General features: G+C 43.6%; 3 protein-coding genes across 3 annotated transcripts in view; 1 reads left to right on the forward strand and 2 right to left on the reverse strand.

The window, feature by feature from the left end:
* The window catches only part of acap1 (ArfGAP with coiled-coil, ankyrin repeat and PH domains 1), a 13,523-nt gene extending 8,313 nt beyond the window's left edge, over positions 1 to 5,210 (forward strand). Inside the window, 8 exon segments of the mRNA XM_080052429.1 lie at positions 65 to 117; positions 474 to 670; positions 942 to 992; positions 1,218 to 1,396; positions 2,084 to 2,193; positions 2,353 to 2,463; positions 2,742 to 2,803; positions 4,378 to 5,210. Coding sequence (XP_079908555.1) covers positions 65 to 117; positions 474 to 670; positions 942 to 992; positions 1,218 to 1,396; positions 2,084 to 2,193; positions 2,353 to 2,463; positions 2,742 to 2,803; positions 4,378 to 4,475 — 861 coding nt within the window. The 3' untranslated portion in view covers positions 4,476 to 5,210.
* Positions 5,211 to 6,477: 1,267 nt separating this feature from the next.
* Positions 6,478 to 13,729, reverse strand: slc16a13 (solute carrier family 16 member 13; the record flags this gene model as incomplete). Its single annotated transcript, XM_080052430.1, has 7 exons — positions 13,618 to 13,729; positions 13,100 to 13,310; positions 10,743 to 10,988; positions 10,093 to 10,236; positions 8,466 to 8,722; positions 7,126 to 7,657; positions 6,478 to 6,713 (listed from the first exon to the last, which is right to left on the reverse strand). The coding sequence occupies exons 3-7, from the start codon at positions 10,969 to 10,971 to the stop codon at positions 6,478 to 6,480; spliced, it is 1,398 nt and encodes a 465-aa protein (XP_079908556.1). The 5' UTR covers positions 10,972 to 10,988; positions 13,100 to 13,310; positions 13,618 to 13,729.
* Positions 13,730 to 16,306: 2,577 nt separating this feature from the next.
* On the reverse strand, positions 16,307 to 21,262 carry bcl6b (BCL6B transcription repressor). Its single transcript, XM_080052028.1, has 12 exons — positions 21,136 to 21,262; positions 20,771 to 20,848; positions 20,421 to 20,650; positions 19,739 to 19,993; positions 19,483 to 19,605; positions 19,154 to 19,352; positions 18,797 to 19,014; positions 18,597 to 18,703; positions 18,364 to 18,507; positions 18,125 to 18,255; positions 17,434 to 17,571; positions 16,307 to 17,246 (listed from the first exon to the last, which is right to left on the reverse strand). The coding sequence occupies exons 3-12, from the start codon at positions 20,642 to 20,644 to the stop codon at positions 17,106 to 17,108; spliced, it is 1,680 nt and encodes a 559-aa protein (XP_079908154.1). The 5' UTR covers positions 20,645 to 20,650; positions 20,771 to 20,848; positions 21,136 to 21,262; the 3' UTR covers positions 16,307 to 17,105.
* Between the last annotated feature and the right edge of the window lie 2,497 nt (positions 21,263 to 23,759).

Genomic DNA, 23,759 nt, shown 5'->3' on the forward strand with positions numbered 1-23,759 from the left:
ATGTGCTCTAATGAAAGATTAAAGAAAGGAGGCACTTTTGTGACCTTATTTATGACTTCATTAGAATAAACTGAGTGCATTCTTCAGCATTCTTTGTCTCCAAGCTGCACAAAGCAGGTTGTGGAGTCAAACTGAGAAAACAAGTAAAGCCAGAGACACACTGACAAACTCAGCCCTGCATGTTGCCTTCTGTTGTCCTGCTGAGAGAAGACTGTTGAAAAGATACGCCCTGCCTTTCCAATCCCTATACTTCCCTACTATTTAGTATGGTAGAACAAATAGATTTAGGGTATCCCTATTCTTGTGGTCAAATTTAGCATGCTTAAAAATACCCAGATGCCTAAAAGTATGTCCCAATTGTAGGATACTGCATGCTAGAGTTATGCGATTTGGAACGCAGGGACGATCTCTCTCTCTCTGCTCTCTCATTCAATCCATTGTTCTAAAAGTGCTTTGTCTGTCCCCTTTTTCAGAGCAGACAAGGAGTGTTGGATTCGATCAAAATATGTGGAGAAGAAGTTCATCCAGAAGCTCCCAGAGACGGGCAGGAACCCCCTGGTGAGGAGGTCCAGTGCCAGGCGGGCCAGAGCCACCACCCAGGACCGCACCACCTCACAGAGACCACCACTCAAACCCAAGCCCAACAGAGCTACTCTGCCCAGGCTAACAGGTCAACACACAGCGCGGGCTGCCTTTGAACACTTTAACACACTCAGCTAGTTGCTCGATTGGTGTCAAGCTTATCAGTCACTTTACCCCTGTTGATGTCAGCAAAAAAAACACACACATACACACACACACACACACAAACCACACACCTAAATCTGGTGAACTAGCAAAAGTTGATAACCTAAGAGCCTCGTCTGCTGTATTTCATGTGTGTGTGCTGTGATGCTCAACAGGATAAACCATTAATCGTGGCTTTTCGTCTTATATCTCAGGTCTGAACCCCAGTGACCTTGTACAAAAGAACAATACAGGATTTCACAAAGGTGAGACAGAACTCCCTCATGCATGCACACACACACGCACACACGCACACAAACACACGCACACAATCACACATAAGACCAAACAACGAAAATAAGCTTTTACAAGGTGTTGCATATGGACCGTCAAAAGTCGTAAATGTCTCTCAACACAATGACTCAATTAAATTCAATCTATTTTGGTCCCTCTATAACATAAACTACCTTTGAATCTGGTGCTCCCCTCAGATGAGGCTGAGGATGAGGAGGAGGACCTGAGTGGGCTCCACCCCGGGGCCCTGCTGTACCGCTCCGCTGCCCTGCAGAACTTCCCCGTCATGGCGGACGCTCTGGCCCACGGAGCCTCTGTGGGCTGGGTCAACACAGCAGAGGAGGCCAGCACGCCCCTCATACAGGCCGTCTCAGCTGTGAGGACACGTTCCAATTCTACATTGTATTTAAGTGTTGACGTTAATATCGACGTCCCCTGGAGGAGGAGTCATGATGATTTTGATGACTCCAAATACACAATAGATTCCATGTAATTTTCCTACCAGGGGGTAAGACATTTCAAATCCCCATGACTGTTAATGATGGACCAGAACTTTGCTGTCTTTAAAGGCATACTAAGCAATTAAATCTAGAATTTTTTTTGTCATAATCAGCTAATAAATATACTCACCATCCGCTACTTGTCCGTCGTGTGTGCGCGCTGAAAAAAAAGTTGGGTGTTTGTTTACACACAGCAGTGGCATTGCTAACGGCAGATATTGCCGCGGTAAGAATAAACATAAATACATTTTCGCCAAGCGATCACTGGAGATTACCTAGTATGACTGGAGATTATCTAGTATGCCTTACCTAGTATGTACTGTGTGTGCGCTGAAAAGAAAATCCAGTGAGAATACACAACCTTGGCTCTGTAAAGTGGTACGCAAACAAAGGGTATGTAGCTAGAAACATGACCATTTACAGAGCCTAGGCTGTGTATTAGCAGTGGAATTTTTTTTCATTGCGCACACTGTTGTAAAAAGTGAAATATAAGTGCAGTCCAAGTAGTAGAGTGTCTGTTTGTAGAACTAAATAAGTGTCACACATTCCTGTCTCCTCACCAGAACGCCCTAGCAGCCTGTGAGTTCCTGCTGCAGAACGGAGCTAATGTTAACCAGGCAGACAGCAACGGGAGAGGGCCCCTTCACCACGCAACCATACTGGGTCACACTGGGTAGGACACACACACAGACACTCACTCACTCACTCACTCACACTCTCTCTCTCTCTCTCTCTCTCTCTCTCTCTCTCTCTCTCTCTCTCTCTCTCTCTCTCTCTCTCTCTCTCTCTCTCTCTCTCTCTCTCTCTCTCTAACTGTCTTTTGTGTGCCCAGGTTGGTTTGCCTCTTCTTGAAGCGAGGTGCCGACTACAACCTCAGGGACAAGAACCAGAAAGACCCCATAACCATCGCCGTGGACACCGCCAACGCTGACATAGTCACTTTGTGAGTATCTGAGACAAGAAAAAAAAAGACTTACCCTGCGTTCCAAATCACATACTCTTTCTTTTTTTTATTCTACATACTACAGTTGACCATCAAAATAAGCTATTTGGCATCATCATCTGACCACAAGAATTGAGACATCCTAAATCTTTTTTTTCTCCCATACAAAAATAGCAGGGGTAGTATGGGGATTGGAACGCAGGGCATTGTGAACAAGTTAACAACAAAAACAACAACAACTGGAGCCTTTTTCTAACTGATCTTGGTCCTGTTTTCAGGCTGCGGATCGCCAAGATGAACAAGGAGATGCGGGAGATGGACGGAGCGTTCGGCCAATCAGGTCACTCTGGGGGTCAGGGGACCGGGGCTTATTCGGGGGGGACGGGAGGAGGAGGAGGTGGTGGTGGTGGGGGGCTGGCCCACACTAGGAAGAGCCTGCAGTCTATAAAGAACCATATCAGTGGCTGGGCTCTGGGCGGGCAGAACGACTAGCCAGAGCTTGAAAATCATGTGATGTCCATCTGCAAGCCTGGCCCTTCTGCAAGCTCGTTTCTAAGATTAAAGAAAAAGAAAACTGAAAAAGCAAAAAATGGCCGTCATGGAGAAAGCATTAAATCCAATGATTGTGAACCAAGAGGGAGGGAGAGAGAGAGAAAGACAGAGCACATGGTACTACGGACAGGAAAATGAAACAAAGAAGGGACATTGTGAGAGACATTCTTGCACTTTATAAAGTTACAAACGCACATCACGCTGCACTTTGAAAACCCACACAGATCTTAAAAATACCTTGTCCATAGAAAGAGAGCTACATGTGGGTTTTACCAATTTTTACTCTGAAATTGTACATATGGGATATTTTTTACATACCGTAGTTATGTACAGTGTTCTGGTTTTTACCTAATATAGTAGTGTGTGTATCCCAACAGTTGTTTGGGGGTTAAGTAAGCTACATTCAATGTTGGGTTATCTCCCACTATTCTGTGAATAGTGACACAGTCTGATATCTTTTTATATCAAGTGTTTGTGTTTTATCAGAGTCCCATGCTGTCAGGGCGGTAGCTATGCTGCAGCTCCTGAGCTTTTGTGTGTGTTTTTTTTTTTTTTGCATTTTGTCAATTGGCTCCTTTTTCAAGCTGCACGATCCATTCTTTCATGAGTGTCCCTTTTGGTTCAAATCAAGGCTTTTTCGTTAAGGAGGTCTAACCCAAAATCTGTGTTTCGGTTTACAAATTTCACTCACGAAGGAATTGGAACGTGATGCTTTCATGTGCTCCTATAAAACAAACAAACTGCTAGTCAGTATTTGACGTGTGCTGTGCTTTATCATTGTGTGTCTTTGTCGTGTGCCTTCTGCCCGCTGAGATGTCCGGCTGGTCTCATCTGCTTGTGCAGTGTGACACCTCCTGCAAAACTGAGAGGTAAAGTGCATGTGCATGCCCTCGTGTGTATGCATGTGTGTTTGTTTAGTTGCATGCTTCTCGCTTTACTTTAATTGTAGAGGCTATTCCCAAGATTTAAGCCACTGTATCACAGAATTGGTTTCTCGACACACTTTACCTTCTTTGCTGAATTTGTGTCTTGTTTGGAATTAAAAAGTTGTTCAGTTTTATTGAACTCAACAATGTTTTCCCACTGTCCAATCAAAGACCCTTCCTCAAGCCACAAGGGGTTTGGTGTGTGACGTCAGTGTGGTTCCCTTCCTATTTAAGAATAAGGCCTAATTAGCTTTACACATGTTATGGTTCAAACATAGATGTGTCCAATTAAATAACAGGATGTGCTGAGAAAAGAAAGCCAAGAATTTAAATTCAGAAAGGATGGCATTAATTTCTTACATTTAACAGCTTTTAAGCTTGTTAAAACAAATTGAAACCTTCAAGCTCATGTCTCCATTACTGCTCTTTTTCCTAGGTGATGAAACCTACCAGGACATCTTCAGAGACTTTTCACACATGGCCTCCAACAACCCAGAGAAGCTCAAACGCCGCAGCGCAGACCCCAGAACTTAAACCAGCCGTCGCCTCCTCTCTGCTGTACAATGCCACAGATGAGATCACACTTACCGTTACCATACACACATGTAGGAAACATGCCAGTATCCCAGACACACACACGGTTAGTCATAGATCAGCTGGTGTTGACTTCAAAAGGGATGAACGCTCAAACAGTGAATTCTTTGTGCGAACACGCCGGACCAGAACAATGGCGGCCGAGTGGGAACAGGTTTATGAGACCAGTGTGAGGTGTGTTAATACGTAGCAGAGGGCAACACAGTCACTCTGCCAACATTTTCCTAATTAATCCCTGTAAATCTCTTCTGTTGAGTTTTTTTTAATGTCAAAAGGGCTATTTTTTATGTTCCTGTGTCATACTCATTTCTATTGAATTGTTACAGGGAAACAATGTGAATGTATTTCTTGGAAATTCAAATTGTATTGTATCCATAGAATTGTAATGTAAACTGATTTTTCTTTTTTACATTTTGAGACACCAGCTGTTTTTTTGTTGCTGAGTGAGGTACTTGAGATCTGTATCACGATCAAATAAAAACTGCAATACAGAAATGCATTTTTAGTGTCTTGAAGTTTTAGGTTTTGAACAACAATTACGACTCCATGATTGAATGATGGCTGAATCCGTAGCATCATGTTTTGCTGTCATGAGTACAACATTTCCAGAAGATGGCGCCAACATTTTGTGATGGAGCTTGTCAGCAAAACATTTGCACAGGACACCTACCTTTTGATGTGGTAAATAAACCAGACAAAAAAAGCTAAAGACTCATTAAAAAAAATGCATTCCTTTTTTAATCAAAATTTATAATAAAAATTTCTAAATTGTTTTCAAAAAGTATCACTTTGAATGAAAAACTGCCTGGAAAAGCTGATTACGAACATTTTCCAACGTTCCATAGTAAACTAGTGCTGTGCTCTTCAATAGTGGCCAGTGACACTAGAAGTCACGTACCTTAAGACCAGCAGGTCACAGTGACCCTGACCGCTCTGAAAGACAAACCTCTCTGGTTTATGGTTGACAACAGTACAAAGTGCAAGCAGCCATTGTTTGATTAGAAAATGCACTTAGGGAAATCACAGTCTTGTATATTGCAGCAACATACTGCACTGTTGGAAATGAAAATCCTGAGGCTAAAAGTGAGTTGCTGTGCTCATAATAAATCTGTTAACAGTGAGTAGCAGCACAGAGGGGCACTGCTATTCATTACTAAATGCACTCTCTTTCCTTCATAGATCTACATTCACAAATTACACTGTCGTGTAGAGAAAAAAATGTGTTCATTCATTCATTATTATGGAATACAAAAACAATACAGCTCAATTTTAGCTGTAATGCTACGGGACTGGTGACAAGTCATCCTTCACAGTTATTGTTTAGGTGATATTGTCCCTACAATGTGAATATTGTTTAATATTCTTCACAGTTTCAATCATTTTTATAAAACCACTCGACATATGTGAATGTACTGATTGTCGTTTGTGCACATACACAACGCACAGACACCCAGTGCAGCCAATAGTTTGGTGAAATTGAAAAGATTAATTATGTAATCGCAAGATAAAAAAATAATTCACATTTTACCTTCAAATGTAAAATGTAAAAGATAAAAAACTAAAACTTTTCTACTTCCTAGTTTCATAGTCAAATATGCAGACAGTGCAAATTTGAATGCATGTGAATCAATGATATACACATTTCCTATCTTGCATACCATCCTACTGTGTGTGTTATGTAACCACACATCTGTACATTGCAAATGCAGCATTTAAATGCACACATGGAGTTTCCATTCAGGGCAGAGGGTCCTGGCCTAAACATTAAACTGAGGTCAGGATTGTGTAACAGAGTGAGGAACTCACTGGGCCCTTTATGCTGGTGGTGTTTCCACGGTAAAGCTTCTTCTTTCTTCACTTTGGCTGTGGATCTCTTGAGGTATAAAGGCAAAAACACAGCAGCACACTGACTGACGGCTCACTTCTACTGATCCTGGTTATTTCAGCTCATTTCCACTGGCCTGTGATTTGTGTCAGAGGAAGGCAAACTGTTCATCTCCTCACACTCTGAATGCAGAGCCTTGTCTTTGTGCTCAGGTGAACTCTTCTGAGGGGGTGGCGGGTCGGTGAGGGAGAAGAAGTGTGGCAGAGTGGCCATGGTCAGAGTACCGAGAACCAGGAAGCTGCCCGCCACCATGAAGGAAGCTATGTAGTTACCTGTGAGGTCCTTGAGGAGCCCTAATGGGAGAAAAGAGAAAGTAGTATTCACAGTAAAGACACATAAGACATTAACACAAGGGCGGTAAGGTTGTATGAGAAGTATGTAGTTCACAATATCAGATTTTTAATAATTGATTTTTACTTTGGCCTAGTTAGGGTTAGCCTCAGGCTAACTACAGTATATTAGTATAAGCTTTAGATGGGTGAGGGAACTGGACTGACCCTGATTATTAAAATGAATGTTTGACTTCTTTTAGCTTCTGTGTGTTAACTTGTGTGTATGGACAGAATTAGCTCACTTTAGGAGTCACACCTTGCCTGAGTGTACCCTTAGAAAACATGAAGCAAGGTGAAATGACATACATTACATGGGAAGATAATAATGCACTAGTTATATACTGTTTCTGTTTCCCTGGATGTTTCCCGTTACCTGACAGAGGCGTCCCCAGCAGTCCTGCTCCGCTCTCTATGAGCTGCAGCAGGCCGAGGGCTCCCATCACCCGCCCCACACCCACCATCATGGGCACCGCCGCGAAGACCAGGGAGGTCAGGGCCCCGGAGCAGAAGCCGTAGAGCAGGCTGATGCACACCAGCGCGGCATAGGAACCAGACAGGGAGCTGACGGGCAGCAGCATGATGAACACACCTGCCAGCAGGGTCCACAGGCTCAGCAAGTGGATCAGACGGAAGTGGCCCAGGTACGCGAACCAGCCCGACAACACGCGGCCCAGGATGTCAGCTGCGCCGGCGGCCGACATGACGAAGGCGGCCTGGTACTCGGTGAAGCCGGCCCCGCGACTGTGGGCCACCAGGTGGAAGTAAGGCACAAAGTAGCCCATGTTGAGGAGCGAGAGGGCCAGGGTGTAGGTGATGTAAGGCCTCTCCCAGAGCAGAGACAGCTCCAGGTGGGAGGAGAGTCGCTGCAGCAACGACGCACATGATGAGCCACTCTCTGAATCCACCTGGGGAGGAGGAAAAACACAGAACTGTTGAGATTCATCTTTACTCTTTGCATGTCATCCAAGATCACAACATTTTTCCTATTAAAAGCAGATATATTAGCTTTTCTAATTGGCTACCTTACTGAGAGTGTGAATAGCACAAAACATGCACACACACCTCATGCTCTCATATATATCTCATAATATATAGCCTCGAACTGCAGCTTAGCTTATCTCCTAGAATGCAAACGGCTAGCACGAGTCTGTCCAAAGGTCACAACCTCCCAGCACCAGCGCTCACTAATCAACACATTGTATCTTTTTTGTTTTTGTTTTTCAGATATTTTTTGGCATTTTTCATGCTTTATTTGACAGTATAAAGAGACAAGAGGTGAAATGGGGCAGAGAGGGGAGTGACATGCAGAGAACGACCGCGGGCGGGAATCGAACCCGGGTCTGCTGCTGGGCCCGGCCCGGGAGGGACGCCCTACCTACTGAGCTAAGGGCGCCCCTTATCTTGTTTGTTTGATCTATAAAACCACACTGTCAAAATAACTTTTTACCGGGGTTTATGTGCAAGGACTTGACGTGTGCATATTTCTTGCTGAGGTAGGTTGTTGCTTGAAGCAGTTTTTAATATTCTAAGAAATATGCAGATATAATCCTTGTAGGAAAATGTACAGCAACATTTAGAGTTGTGTCAATCTCTTCCACGTTTTTTTTCATGCATTTATTCTCATTGCTTCAGCAATCCTGAACTGAATCCACCTTATCTGCTGTATATCTACAGGCTGGTATAACAGATGAAGAGAGTAGAGTCTTGTCCCACCTTTGCCGGGGCTTTAGAGCGTGGCTGTGGCCGGATGAGGGCCCCACAAGGCACAATGTTGAGGCTGAGGCCCCCGATAATCAGAAGGGCCCCTCGCCAGGCGAACGTCTCCACCAGCAGCTGCAGCAGTGGGTTGAAGGCGAAGGAGGAGAGGCCGATGCTGGAGAAGGCCAGTCCCAGGGCCAGGGTGCGCCGGCGGGTGAAGTGAGCCATGACTGTGGCTACCATGGGAGTGAACACCAGGCCCCAGCCCAGACCTGGAGCAAAGAGGGGAGGGAAGACCCACCGTGAGAGAGGTCACCCACTGTCAATTAAAACTCCTACCGGGAACGTTGGACCATCATCATGGTCACATACAAATACATTACCTCATCGAGACGCCTCTTCGGTCTCTCTTCACTACTTTTGTCCAAAGGTGCGGCTAGAATCAACAAAACTCCTCGTAGCTAATTTCACTAGCTTTGCTAGGTAAACTAAGGGTGTATTCACACTGGGAAAGTCCGCTAGTTCACTTGCTTTGGTCCAGACCAAATAGAGTTTAGATTTTTTTTGTTTGGTGTGGTCCACTTTCATATTGCCCCTTTTGCAAGTGAACCAGCATCACGAAGCAAAACCACACGTGATCTGAGGTCATTCATTCATTGGACAGACATTCTGGGGTGGAGAGAAGCAGGTAAAACGAAGTAAAAACTGCGAAATATATAACTGATACGATATGGGGTTAAAAATAATAAATAAATAAATAAATAGGCCAACATCTAGCCTATAAATAAAATTTAAAAAAACATCAAATTAGTGTTGTTTCATATGGTTATAATATGTAGGCCTGTGTCAATGTGTGGCTTGTAGCCTACGATGTGAAACATAATATTTACTGTATTTTTGCTGCTGGACGCGCGGCTCGCGAGGAATAGGCTCAAGCTGACACAGCTGAATTAGCCGTGTGTCAGCTGGGTGTGAGTTTGGCGCGGCTCAGCTCCAAACTGACACAGGGGTAGTATTGACGGTACCGTAACATGGGATGCAAAGTAAAAACACGCACTTCATACAAAGCGCAGCGTGAACCTGTTGTCACTGTGCGGGAGACGCTCCCCTCTCCTTCATCTGATCGCTGAACACATCAGCATGTTTACGCGTCCTGTCTATCAAATGTAATATATTCGCTCGGGGCTCCCGGTCAAACCACAACTAATCTTCCTAACAATGGCGACAACAACACTTTCCTATAATGTGAAGCTGACAGCGATTTATTAAAAAAGAAAAGGCACAGTGCTTCCTGCAATTGGGTCGGATCGAGTCCGGCCAAATTCACACCACAAACGAACTGCAGCAGAGTACGTTTTGAAGCGCATCGAGACCACCTCTTCAACTGGGTCTCGGAGCGTTTGTTTGGTCCGCCCCCGAGTGCGATTGCTGTATTCACACCTGTCTGAAAGATGCGCACCGAAGGCGGAAGTGCATCTGAGTTCGTTTCAACTGAACTAAACACGGCATGTGTGAATACACCCTAAGAAGACTATCTATGAAAGCATCTAAAAGTAAAAAACTGGGAATTTTTTTAAAAATCGATTCCCCTGAAGAGGAGGAACTGAAACCATTATGTTGATTGCTATCCAGACGACGTTACCTGAGATAAGACCCATAGTGAGGTAGAGGTGAACCAGAGACGTGGCCTGTGAGGCGAGTATGAGGCCCAGTCCAGCCAGACAGCCCCCTGTCATCACCACCACCCGGGTATCATACGCATTACATAGTGCTGCACCCAGGGGACCTGGTAGACACACAAACACACACCTCAGTTAGTCAAGAATCTTTAGCAGGAAGCCAAATAACACACACACACACACACATACACACACACACACACACACACTTTAAATAAAATTCTGTGGGGTTTTGTATGAGTTTGTAATAGGTGAGCCAATGATGCTTAAATGGTTGATGAGTTACGGACCCCTTTTTCACAAACTGCCTCAGAAATAAATAAAAATTCCTCTCTATGTCCCCCTCTCTTTACATCTCTTCCCCTCTGATTAGTATAGATTAGATTTCTATGGACAAAAAAACATTCAAACATCTGTAATTAGTGATCAATATAAAACCAAGGGGCACACATTCTCACACACACACACACACACACACACACACACACACACACACACACACACACACACACACACACACACACACACACACACACACACACACACACACACACACACACACACACACACACACACACACACACACACACACACACACACACTATTGACTGACTGAAGAACTGCTGTGCTGCCACGCCCGTGGAGGAGATCCAGGAGATGGCCTGAGCGCTCTCCTCAAAGTACTGGACAAACTCCACAAAGAAGATGCCCATGCAGCGCATCAGACCAAACACCAGGCTAGTGCTGACGAACAGGGCAGCCACCAGCACCCAGCCCCAGCCCCCCTCCGGGCCCTCCAAGTCACCGCTCTTGCTCTCTGCTTTGGGCTTGGGCTTGGACATGTTGAGGAGAGGTTTATCTGTGTAGAAAAAAAGAAAAAGAAAAGAAAAACTCTCTCCTTTAGCAACAGAGCAGTCTCAGTTCCTCTCTGTGGTCGTAAATAACCATAATTATTAACCTCCCACAGGCTAGTGAATCTCCTAGCTGTGCCACGGTTCGCACAGCAAGCTATATACAGTAGGTGAGAGGTGAACTCTTTTTTTTTTGTATATATTGTTAGTTTGTTTGTATTGTACTACTATTGGGTCTGGAATAAAGTCATAGTTATTCATTAGGAATGACTGCTGACAAGTGCTCATGGATCAGTGGATACAGTGGAAATAAGAGCAATGACCTTTCAGTGACGGTTTCAAGTTATTGCAAGTGTAAAATGGATTTTTTTCTGCATTGAAGTAGTCATAGATGCTTTAAAAACATTATATAAACCACATATAGACCACCATGCGTACACAATGTCTCTTTAAAGGCAGGACTTTCAATGTATGACGATGGTGTCTAATTTTTCGTGTAAATATCACTGTAAGCCGTATAGTAAATTCAAATCAATGATTATTTCCATCAGAATGGGAAAATGTGAAGCTTAAGATAGCAAAATCTTTGTTTTAATATAATACTGCTGTACTAACATACATGAAGAAAGAGGAACATGAACATACTTTCTGTTTTATTTTCCTGTAGCTGCTGTCTGTAAACTTTACTGCGAAACATTTGTCAGAACAGTTTGACAGAAACAAATGAAAACGTAAAATATTGTAAGTAAGTTTTATAGTGAGTGGAAAAACAACAAGTAGCTTAGCACAGTGACCTGACCCGTTTACTTACCTAGTTACTTACCACTTAATTGCTGCAGGAATGACAAGAATGTACACCCAGCACTCTCTCAAATACACACATGCACTAAAAAAAAACCTCAACAAATACCACAAGGACTCAAAAACTTGATTTCATATCGTACTGTTCATGTTTCTATACATTTTTTCTCATACGTGATAACAATAAATGATATGGCTAATTGGCTACAGAATTTTAAACCTACCGGCTGAAGGAGAGGCACATGGAGGTTTGTGAACACATCTCAATGAAGCAAAAGCAAAAGCACTAGGATCATGTGAACTGTGAGTTGTATGTAAGGGCAACACACACCGGAACTGCTGTCAGCAACTCTGTATTGAAGATGGTGAAATGATCAAACCATCTCCACAGAAAACTTCTTATTCATAACTTTGATATTGATTATAGTAAGCGATGGGGCTACGCTGAGGTCAGGCCCCCTTATTCTTTCTGGGAATTAAGGGTTAGATTGGGGAGTTTACAATCTACAATATCAATAATTAAACATGGTATTATAATTAAGTAAAAAGCTGTTTCTTATTTTATTTAAGTCAATATATTTAAACTTGACTACTTTTAAGCAAAGTATTCAGAATAAGTATTTCTAAAAATGTGGCTGCAGCATTTGTTACAGTGTGTTTAAAAATGTTATAATATAGTTTCAGTAGCAAACACACTTCAACACTAGTTTAAACCTGCAGTGTGTAGAATTTTGGGTTTTATTTCCTAGCAGATTTTGTAGAAAGTAATTATAATATCCATAAGTACATACATAATAGCTGAAATTTTTTTTTTTTATTATATTTTTTTCCCTTAGAAAGGGTCTCATATATGTCCATATTTCTGCATATTTTGGACCAAGGCCTAGTGCCGCCATCTTGAAAGTGTCATAGTTGGAATGTCATCAAGGTGCATTGTTTAAAATTTAGAATTGTTCTTGTCCTTGAAGGCCACTGTAGCTTCTGTTATTATTCGAAAGGGGTGGGGTTACCCAGGGAGCGTTGCATTCTAGAACTTTGTAGAACTTTCTTGATGATGTCATATTACACACTGCACCTTTAAACCATATAAATATATGACATAGCTTATTTTGATCTTTGGTCAGTTCGTTTGCCATAAAGAATTTATTTACAATAGACAATATATTTCCATTGATTCATTCACAATAATGACCAACATTGTAAGTTACAATCCCACATGAAAATCAGTTTAAGATAAAGTAAAATTATAAAACATGTAGCCTATTCATTTCATGGTGCTCAAGTTTGGACATCAGAATGTATGAAGCTACGCACGCACCTGCAAGCGTGTGCTGTTGTTGTGCCTCCCCTCCGAGCAGCTGCGGCCTCACAGACAGAGTAGGTGAGCTTCACTCATGATTACACCACGGGCAGGTGGAGAGCCGAGACGGTGCACTAGAAGCTGTGCGCGTGGGCGCGGCCTCTCCAATCATCACTCCACGTGAATGCCATAATTCACACCGCGCTTGCGCACTGGTCGTCACACACAGCTGTATCAGACATGAACAAAAATCAACAACTGAACTGAACACAATGTTCAAAGCATAGCCTATATATAGGCCGACATATTTTGAATGATATAATGATCATTCTTCTGTGTTCTTCAAATGTTTTTAAATTGTGGGAGAGCTTGTGGTCACGTTTGCTGTGAACAAATGAACCGTTTCTTAACCCGTGACCAACTGCAACGTTCAAGACTGACGGAAAAGTCAAGCGTCAGTACAGTAGCCTATCAGTTTTAATCTTATAATGGTCGGCATTTTACGAACAACGCCGGTTTACTTCGACACCACTCACCCTCAGCCTTTCGGCTTTCTCCGGAGAAGACTATGGTCACTAAAGTGTGCAGGTTCACGGTGGTAAACAACAAAATGAAGAAACACTTTCACCACGAGCTGCAGGAGAGAATTTCACAAAGGCGTCTCTACGGATACCGGTATGCGCGTGCGCAGTGATGCCTAGAACATGTGTTAGGTAAACAACATGTTAAACTAAAGATGAATAACGAGCAGCTTCTTGCACTTTATTATAGTTCAATAATATTTAAACAACTGGCAGTTAGTTGTTTTGAAGGAACTGGCAATTAGTTGTCTGGCCTAGTCTTTATACTCTATCAGACATATTGGGAGAATATTCACTCTGTATGTTTTGTTTCTATTATAGGCTATATTAAAACACAATTTGGTCTTAAAGATGAAACTTTTGCTGTTCAAATAAAAGAGTCCAAAATGTTTCCACATGTCTAACACTAGAGGGAGGCAACCACAAGGTCTAAAAGTGACACCTATCTGGATTATTGGGATTTTCCTTTCCTTAATGGCCTATGCTTGTGTGGAATCTGTGTATTAATCATCTCCTAGCCTAGAGAGGTTTTTCTGTGGATGGAAAGTGTATTTACTCAAAGAACTTTCCTAACATATAGGCTACGTGAGTATTCCAATCATATGATACCTAATATGTGTACCTTTATTTACATTTTAGAGGCAAATATTGTACTTAAAAACAACTCCACTACATTTATCTGACAGGTGTATTGTCATCAATTTACCAACAATAAATAACTAGCTACACAATAGCAAAATACTGCTTACACAATAGTTGGCAATGATTATCCAAAAACATAACGGCTACAAATTATAACAGTATGGGAACATTTGCATAATAAGTACTTTTAATTAAATAATTCAGCACATTAAACTGACAATACATCAGTATGTTAGTTTTGCTTAAGTTAAAATGTGAATACAGTTTGTTCCCTATTATAGCTCAGTAAACAACAATGGCCTGAATGAAACCTTAAACCACTTCCCTTTAATGGCACAGATGGTGGTTATGGTTAGTTATATGTGTATTACTTCAATATGTACTGTATGTGTATTGTTTCTTTGAGCATCCAGCTCAGCACTACTTCTAACTATTGTGGAGGGAGATTAGCCAGCCTGACTATACATTTGAAAGAGGACAATGTTCCTGCAGACAGCCTCCTGCTGTTCTGGGTCAGCCTGCCCCAACCACGATTATAATATGAATGTATATCTCAACCTGTCTGCCTCCCAACCTGTCTCCCCCTCCTCTTCCCCCACCCAGCTTACCTGTCTACCTGTCTCCTACGTCCCCCTCCTTTGCCTGTCTCTCCCACTCAGATTGTAACATACTTACCTGTGTTGGAACTATTGACCCTCCGCGGAGTTTCTTGCTATTGATTGAAAATAAACCTTTTTGCTTCTACAACGTATCATTGTTGCTTTTTATCACCACACTATGATCTCGGTAATATATAATAATATAGGTCAACAAAAACTGAGTATATCACAATTCTATGGTAGCACCAGTTGGTTTAGGAGTCCATGTTCTTTATAATAATAGCTGCCATGTATAGTTCTGCTTTGTACGCTGAACTTGGTGTGTGCTTAAAGGCAGCAGGGCAGATGGAAAAAGAGTAAGAGGAACCTTTAATATCTAAATGTGTCCCCAATGTCCTGGTTCAAGGGCTTTAATTTCTCTTTAATGGTTCAACAATCTATAAAAAAAAAGAAGAAAAATGAACTGTTTATTTTCTGATTTCCTGCATGGCCACAGCAGGCACAAGGGTCGTGAATTTGGGTCATTCTTGTTTTTCATATCAGCCCCGAGGAAGTAAATACTACTCCAAAACATACCGGCATGATAAGATTCATTGAAGGGCTACAAGTTGTTGTTGTTTCAATACAGTATATTGGCTAAAACATTTCCAGTAATACTGACTTCTTGTAAAAAGTAAATAACATTTCCTATTAAATATTCACTTCCGGAAATGTGTCCCAGACTCTTTTTGACTTTTGTGAGCTGCTTCGTGGGGTGACTCCTGACAGGGAATCAATGGTCACAAATTGATGAAGAGGGAAAAAGGCCACACGTACTTTTTCTAAATTGAGGAGGGAGGGGGGGGGGTGGGTGAAGGTTGGAAAGTCCCGTGAAACTTCCAACGTTTGTCTGCTGAGCACAGACAATGAGCCCAGCTAGCCACAACTCATCAGGCAGCAGGAAGCCAGGGGGGGGGGGGTGTTCAGGCGACAGAGGGTGGGAGAGTTCATCAGGAGTCTGCAGCCCCCCTCCCCTGACCCCACAAACACATGTGTTGTTGGCTGGTAGCAGTGCGGGTATATACCCAGCCTTTTAGTGTGAACACGGAGGAAACAGGTGCCCCCTCGGCTTCATTGTTTCCACAAAAGTAAAGACAGGAAGAAAAAAAATCTGGAAAAAATGGCGGGACTAGAAGACGTGATTCATGGGGAGAAGCAGTGTGTTAATGAGAGGAAGGAAGTCCAGGGAGGAGAAAGGTTTAAAGGAGGGAAGTGTGGCGGGGACCAACACCGCTAAAAGACCTCCAGCATTTTGCCATCATTTTCATATGATTTTCATATGCAGAGACCTTAAAAAAAAACAGTTTCACCATATAACATATGTCAGAGCATGATATCAAATGAGACACTGAAAACCACTGAGCTCCAATTGGTATAAAAATTATTTAATTTAAGTAGTACAAAACCATCTTTGTCCAGCAAATAAACATACAAATGTGTTATCATTAATAATGAACCGGTCGCCTACAGTCATCTTATTTAAATTGCTCCAATCAGACAACAATATAGCATTTCATTTCTGCACTCTATACTCAATACTAGAAAACTAAGTCCTTTGCCTGCTTGGACTAAAAGAAAAAGCAGATATTCCTGCTTACCTTATTTAAAGAACATGCAGGCCCCAGGCCTCAAGTTAAAGAGTTAAATACACATTTAAGAAGACAGTTCAGTAACTGAACACTGATTAAGTGCTTCTCCGAGCTTTAAACAAATAGTACAGTCATATTTACTCCAAAGGATTCAAAGTTTCTCCGCCTCTCCTTCATTCAAACTTGCTTCATCTTCCATTTCAAACCGTTCACATACTCATTACTTCTTCAAAACGTCCTTGTACACACATCTCAAAATGTTTTTACTTTGCTCTCCTTGTCTTGTTCCCTCCTTTCTATCCCTTCACAAACCTTCAACAACACTTTTCTTCTTCTTCTTCTTCTTCTTCTTCTTCTTCTTCTTCTTCTTCTTCTTCTTCTTCTTCTTCTTCTTCTTCTTCTTCTTCTTCTCCATCTCAAAAATTCAACCCAGGATTTCTAATAAACCTCATCCAGCAACGACAGCAAATGTCTCTTTCTCCAAATTAGAACCTAAAGTTCAAGAATCAGAAGCTAATAATTCAATATCTCACTAAATGAATTATTTCACTGAATTTAAACGTTTTTGATGTCTTCAGCAGGCCTGTATAATGGGCTGGTAGGGCTCGGTCAGGACCTGGTAGCGGATCTTGGTGTTGGTGACGGCGCCGTGTTTCTGGCGCAGGTGAAGACGCAGCTGGCTCTTGTGGCGGAAGTGCAGGTCGCACTTCTCACACTGAAAGACAAAAGGGGTCAGCGGATCAGACAAATGATGAGTATTTTATTTTCTACTTTTGATTTGCTCAATCAAGGTAATGTTGTGTGTGTGTGTGTGTGTGTGTGTGTGTGTGTGTGTGTGTGTGTGTGTGTGTGTGTGTGTGTGTGTGTGTGTGTGTGTGTGTGTGTGTGTGTGTGTGACTCACGGTGTATGGCTTCTCTCCTGTGTGAATGCGCAGGTGGCTCTTCAGAGTCTGCAGGTGGCGGAAGCGCGTGCCGCAGGTGTGACAGGGGTAAGGCTTCTCCCCAGTGTGGATCAGAACGTGGGCCCTCAGATGGGCAACCTAACACCGGAGCAGACCAACATCACAACAGGTTGAGACGTGTGAAAAGAGATTTGCTATTACAAAATGTTATCAGTCTAAAAAAAAAACTTACTTTGTAAATATTACTGTGATGTCTTTTACTGTGACATCACAGTAATATTTACAAAGTACGTTTTTTTTAACCCTATATTTCTCTTTCTGTGATGTCACGAGAAAGAGAAATATAGGGTTAAAAAAAACACTCTTTCTGCCTTTTCTCAGGCTAGGATGAACCGATTTTTATTTTTTTTGCACATTTATACTACATAGGATCTCAGAATTCAATACACCTTCATATTCAAACCGGTGAAGTAGGCCTTTAAGGTTTTAAGCAAGAATTGTGGTTTTGTTCTTTCCAGCAAAATCGGGAATTACTTTTGTGTTCATTGAAGCCAAACATGTTTCCTTAAATGGATAGATTTAATTCAATTGTAAGAATGGGGTCTGAAACTAACTAACTAACGCACACACACACACACACACACACACACACACACACACACACACACACACACTGTAAGTTAGTTCTCACCTGAACAAATCGTGCGCCGCAGGTGTCACAGCGGTAAGGCTTCTCTCCAGAGTGAATGCGAGAGTGAGTCTTCAGGTTGGCTGGTCGGTTGAACTGGGCGCCGCACACATTACATTTGTACGGCTTATCACCTGCCAGGAGGGGGGGGGGGGTTAAAGGTCAGCATCAAGTGTTGCTTTTCAAATAAAAAGATTGAAAGAAAGAGAATGGGAGAGATCATCTTTTCTTAAAGTACTGACCTGAGCATACAGTCTTGGTCCCTTGAATGTTGCCAGAATAACAGTAGGGCACGTAGTAGCTCTCGCGCTTGATTGCATGTTGGTTGAGGTGGGCAGCTTCAGGGTCGGTGGGGGGGAGGTTAGGGGAAATGGTGCAGGGTGAAACTGAGGAAGGAGACAAACACACAAACATAAAAATCTGTACTTTTAAAAAAAATACATTGCAATACAAGAAGTAGGGCCTGGCTTCATACCTGTTCCATGCTTGTGAGTGTGAAGCACCGATGGGTGCCCCACAGAGGGGGGTGGCCCGAGGGGAGGGGCTCGGCCAGAACCCTCGTAGCAGGAGGCCCGCCCCTGTCTGATGACGAAAGATGGTTCATCATGATTACAAATGTGCACAAAGCTTATTTTCCCACTCGGGTCTCATTATTGTCATCAATGCCAGGTTTACCTATCAATCTGACCAGGCACTTCTCCAGACCACGCCTCTGTGGGTGCTCCGGGTGGCGAGCTCATCCTGTCATTGGCCATGGGTGATGATGTGTGACTCTGCGCTTCCTCCATCTCCTCCTCCTTCACAGTGGCAGCGGCGCAGAGAGGGTTGAGGACGATGTACTTGTATTTTTTCCAGTTGCAAGCCTTTGGGTCCGGTGTGGCTTTGGTATCACTCTGGAGAAAGACATCAAAACCCAGTTAGTTTTTAAAATCTTCAATGTGGTTTATTTCCTTTACCTTTAGTGATGATAACTATTATAAGGCTCCATGTCTTATAAACTCTTCAAATGGTAAAATGCTTCTTTAAACTCACCACTAGGTTTTTGCTGCAGGTGTTGGATTCTGCTGGAGAGTTTGGCTGGCAGCTGGAGCGGGCGGGGCTGTCCGGAGAGGGATTGGGGCTGCCCATGGTGGGTGAGTCAGGCCCTCCCTTCAGCTCCTTTGACCCGGGCTGGCGGGTCAGGGTGGGGAAAGCCCCTGGCTTCAGTGAGCCTCCCACCTCCATAGGGACCCTGCAGGAGAAAACAAAGGAAGTGCTGCAATGAGCTAAAGCCGTCAACGGACAATGGAGGGGGGGGGGGGGGGGGGAACACAGTCCCTTAACCACAAGCAAAGAGTTATAAGCAGGTATGAAACACCCACCGTGTTGAGAGTATTCTCTGGGGTCCTGGATTGGGCAGGTCCCCTCCTTTGGGTGCTACAGAGGCTACAGACACCCTGGAGTCCAGCTCCAGTTGTGGGTGTCTTGCACTCATATTGTCCCTGCTGGATAAAACCAAATAGCCTTTTTTTAATCCATGTCACATTCTACGGCCCAGCAATGTGAATGATATCAACAAAAAATATCTTCCCTGCTGGCCCCCGCAATAACACATGTTCTTATCTAGCAGTCCCTCACCAGTGCAGCTGCATGAACTCCCGGCAGGTGTCGGCCACGTGGTCCATCTGCAGGTAGGTGGCGGCCGTCAGCACCCCGGGGACAGTGCCCTGCGTCAGGGGGAGGCGGGAGGTGTACATGAAGTCCAGAAGCAGGGAGACGCTCGAGGGCTCCAAGGTGTCTGGGAGAGACACGGTCATGAGCTGCTCCCCCACACCAGCACCGCCACGCCCCTGGAGCAGCACACGGCGCGAGTACAGCGCATAGAAGAACCCACTGAGAGGACAGGGGGAAAGAGAGAAGAGAAATATTTAGCAAGTCAACTACAAATAATAGTGTTTTGAATCACGGGACGCGAGGTAGAATTGGTAGAGAATGAATGGGAAGAAGATTACAATTGAAGTCCTGAGCGGAAATGTGGAAAAAAGTGAAGGACAAATTAGCACAAACTTTGGATAAGTGAAGACTAAACTAATTTATAAGGACCAAAAGCAACTTTGAGTCAACCAAAGGGAGAGATGAAACTATAACACTAAAAGGTTTGTGTCATGGAAGGAAAAGAGCTGTAAATATTAATTTTCAACAAAACAAATCAGCCAATTTCATCTGCACCAAACAAAGAAGAAAATGAGAAAATCTTCACGGTATGAGACTGTATGGGGACTATTCAATTCTGTGTGCACGCTTTGGCATTTGCACCAACCTGCAGGCCACGAGCACAGAGCAGTGGGCCCGTAGATGCATGTTGCCCACTACCAGTGTGGCGTCGGTCAGGATGTTGCGGTGCCTTAGTTCGTTGAGGTTCAGCAGGACATCGTTGGAGTGGCGTGTGAACTCTTTGACGTATCCCTCCACCGGGGCTGCAGCCCTGGTCTCCTGGACCCTCCTGTCTGCCCTGTGTCCTTCCAACACCTCCATCATGCTCATCTGTATCTGCAGTATACAAAGGCATCACAACATGAAACAACCCAGCAATGTAGATCATTTGAATTCACATTGCATGATTTGAAACTTGATTTGGCTTATTTATTAGGATGCACAATTGTGACCCACCTATGTGTGACTGGTGAAATAAATAGACTGGAGTGTCCCAGACACATCAGTTAGGTGAGACCAGCTCCCTACTCGTACCTGTGCAAGGAAAAAGCAAGAAACATTCAATATGATGATATGTTAAATGTTAGGAAAAATCTAAACTTTGACCATTTTTAAGTTCTAAATTCTCGGTTGAGAAGGTATGGAAATCCACATCTGACAATATCTACGTCTTAACAGTTGACGTCTACGGATTAATCAAGAAAGGACACAATCTTTTAACATCTCCAATTTAAAAACCAACAAGTAAAAAAAGAAAATTCCAAAAGAAATCCATCCAAAAGAGCAGTGACCATCCCGTAAAAAAAAAATTAAGAACCTACCCCGACCAGCAGGGACGAGAACTAACGTGCACCGCACTGACGTCAACCCCTCCTTGGTATCAGTGTTCAGGCTACAAATATATGGAGCAGGGCCTCACCCACAGCCTCCACTGGCTCTGTATGTATCAGCACTGTGAGTGGAGCCTGAAGGGAGGGAGCTCTTTATAATGTGGCGCAGGAAGCCCCCCGTTACAACCACCGCTGCTTGTTTCCTCTTTCCTCAATGGCCCCACGTGTACACTGGAAGCAGCGCAGGAAAAGCCCGGGTCCAGGACCGCCGGGCTCCAAGTATTTTTAGTGGCCTATTAGTTTTTCTAAACCCCCATCGCTCTGAGCAAAGTAATGGCAGGAAAAGCGGAGTGTGTTTTTGTGCCACGTTGAAAAAATATATATGAGGGCCCTCGGGGAGGTGAGGTACGTGCCTGGGCCATGCAGGGCCACGCCGGAGAGAGCATCAGGCATTCCCCCCACCACCAACGCTTTCCTATACCCATCAACCCCCTCTCCAGGACAGAGGAAGGCCTTCTGGGAGGAAGTAGCTTATTGTTGGATAAACAAACTGTGCCCTCATCATCATTGAGAGTTCTATCTTATCAAGGTTCAAGTTTCGATCAGATGTCTTCTGCATGATTTGTATTTCTTTTTCAGTATAGATTTTTTTTTTTTAAACATAATAGACAGTGGCGTTCAAAGAGAAACTGTGGTCATTTGCTGAGTGGACCAGGTTAAACGGGCGTTAATGTGCGGAAGCTGCTGGCCTGCTGCCCGAGAGCAGAGGCGTTGTGTTATGAGGGCTCCAGAGGAAGGAAGCCAGGACCAAATCCATCCTTCTAGATGGGAGACACCTTCTCCTACTGCTGGAGAAAAACAACCTTTACCCCGCCCAGACTGAGAGAAATGCAGCCGACAGATGTGCCGGAACTGCCCTACACGCACGCACACACACACACACACACACACACACACACACACACACACACACACACACACAAACCGGCACACACACACACACACACATGGATTCACATACACACACACTTGTGGAAGCTTCCTGCAAAGCTGCTCAGAGACATGGATGAAAACGCCTGCGCAGGACATCCGTCAATAATAAAGCGAGCAGGAGACAAGGGAGGAGAAATAGAGATGGGGGGGGGGGGTTATGTAGCAAGGGGACAAGGGCTCAGAGGTCACCCATCTCTGCTAAAAAACAAGCGGAAAGTTTACCTCATCCGCAGTACAGTGCTTGGGTTCACAGAGAACCAGTTAATCGAGGCAAAAGTGAACTATGACCTGTATTTCCCTTCACATCAAAGTATTTCGCAGGAGACGTTGAAGAAAGAGGAGAGGAATCCCCAAGATTGACTCCGGGTTAGATAAAGTTCCCCTTGCGCAAAAGGCTGGGGATAGCTGGATGATGCAAGTGGACATTTGATCATTAAAGTGAAGATGTCTTAATTTTTACATTTTTTTTAGGTGTTCAGTGTATTGTTATGGATTGGGGCACTGCGAGGGACTTTCATTAAATTTGGCATATACTCACACTTTGATTAGAATTTAGAATATAAACGGATTACATTTTGGAGGTCAAAGGTCAAGGTCACTGTGTACCCTGAGTATTGTGATCACAATACCTCAAGAACGCTTTGAGGGAGTTTCTTCAGACTTTGCACAAATGTTGACTCTGACTCAAATATAAGCAAATTAGATTTTGGAGGTTACCGCAACCCTTCACTTCAATACTCCTGAATGGGCAACTCATGTTTGGCGTTTGGGTGCTTGGGCCCGGGAAGATACCTGGCTGTAAGTCTAGTTTAAGTCTGAGCTACAACTTGTAAAAAAAGTCTAATTTCTTTTATAAATAGGTTTTATGAAAAGAAAATGTGATAAATAATCAGACAACATGACCATGTATGGATATAAAGCCTTTGAAAGTGAATCGGAAGTAAAGTGTTTTCACGGGGTGTAGAGCGCGTGTGTGCGTGTCCTTGTGTTTTGTATTTGTTTGCATGGAGGTGGGATCAATTGTTTGCTTTGTAAACGAGAGAGAGAAAAAAAAGAGGAAAAACCATAAAGGAAAACAACTATTAAGAAAACAGAGAGGGAGATGCAGGTCTGGGCTACTTCCAGGCATTGTGAGAGGAACGGATGAGGAGGAGGAGAAGGAGGAGGGAGAGGGGGGTCGGTTGAGGAAAAGTGAGAACATTACTAAACAGGTTGACCAATAGGCGGAAGCCATTGAGTCCATCCCGTTGGTGAGGCTTGGCAGAGGCTCATAGTGACTTCCTGCCTCTCACCCCGGGCCCATCAGCCACCCACCGACTGCGCTCTTGATAAAACACAGAGCTGGACCTGTTGAGCGTCAACCTCAACACTCTGGAGAGCTTTTCTGAAATTCTCAAGTGCAGAAAAAAAAACTGTTTTGTTTCACCGGCAAATTGAAATTTCAACATCTATTTAACTGCTGTCACTCCTCGTCAAAACTGAACAAAGGGGCAGGGAATCCCCCCTGGTTGTTTGGTTTCCTGGTTGCCTGGACTCCACTATATTGTTGATGGCTGAAGCCATGCTTTGACTTCAAATCCTGCAGTTGGTGCCAAAGCGTTGATGGATAAGAGATCAGCATA

The sequence above is a fragment of the Ammodytes marinus genome (assembly GCF_949987685.1).
Source record: "Ammodytes marinus genome assembly, chromosome: 23".
Classification (NCBI taxonomy): domain Eukaryota; kingdom Metazoa; phylum Chordata; class Actinopteri; order Uranoscopiformes; family Ammodytidae; genus Ammodytes; species Ammodytes marinus.

Bases quoted from the DNA above. Each gene is read 5' to 3' on its own strand.
- bcl6b (XM_080052028.1), bottom strand. From the start codon at position 20,644: ATGAGCATGATGGAGGTGTTGGAAGGACACAGGGCAGACAGGAGGGTC. The intron at 18,508-18,596 runs GTATGAAGCCAG...CTCCTTCCTCAG, and splicing joins CACTCACAAGCATGGAACAG to TTTCACCCTGCACCATTTCC. The intron at 17,247-17,433 runs GTGAGTCACACA...TTTGTCTTTCAG, and splicing joins CAGGAGAGAAGCCATACACC to TGTGAGAAGTGCGACCTGCA.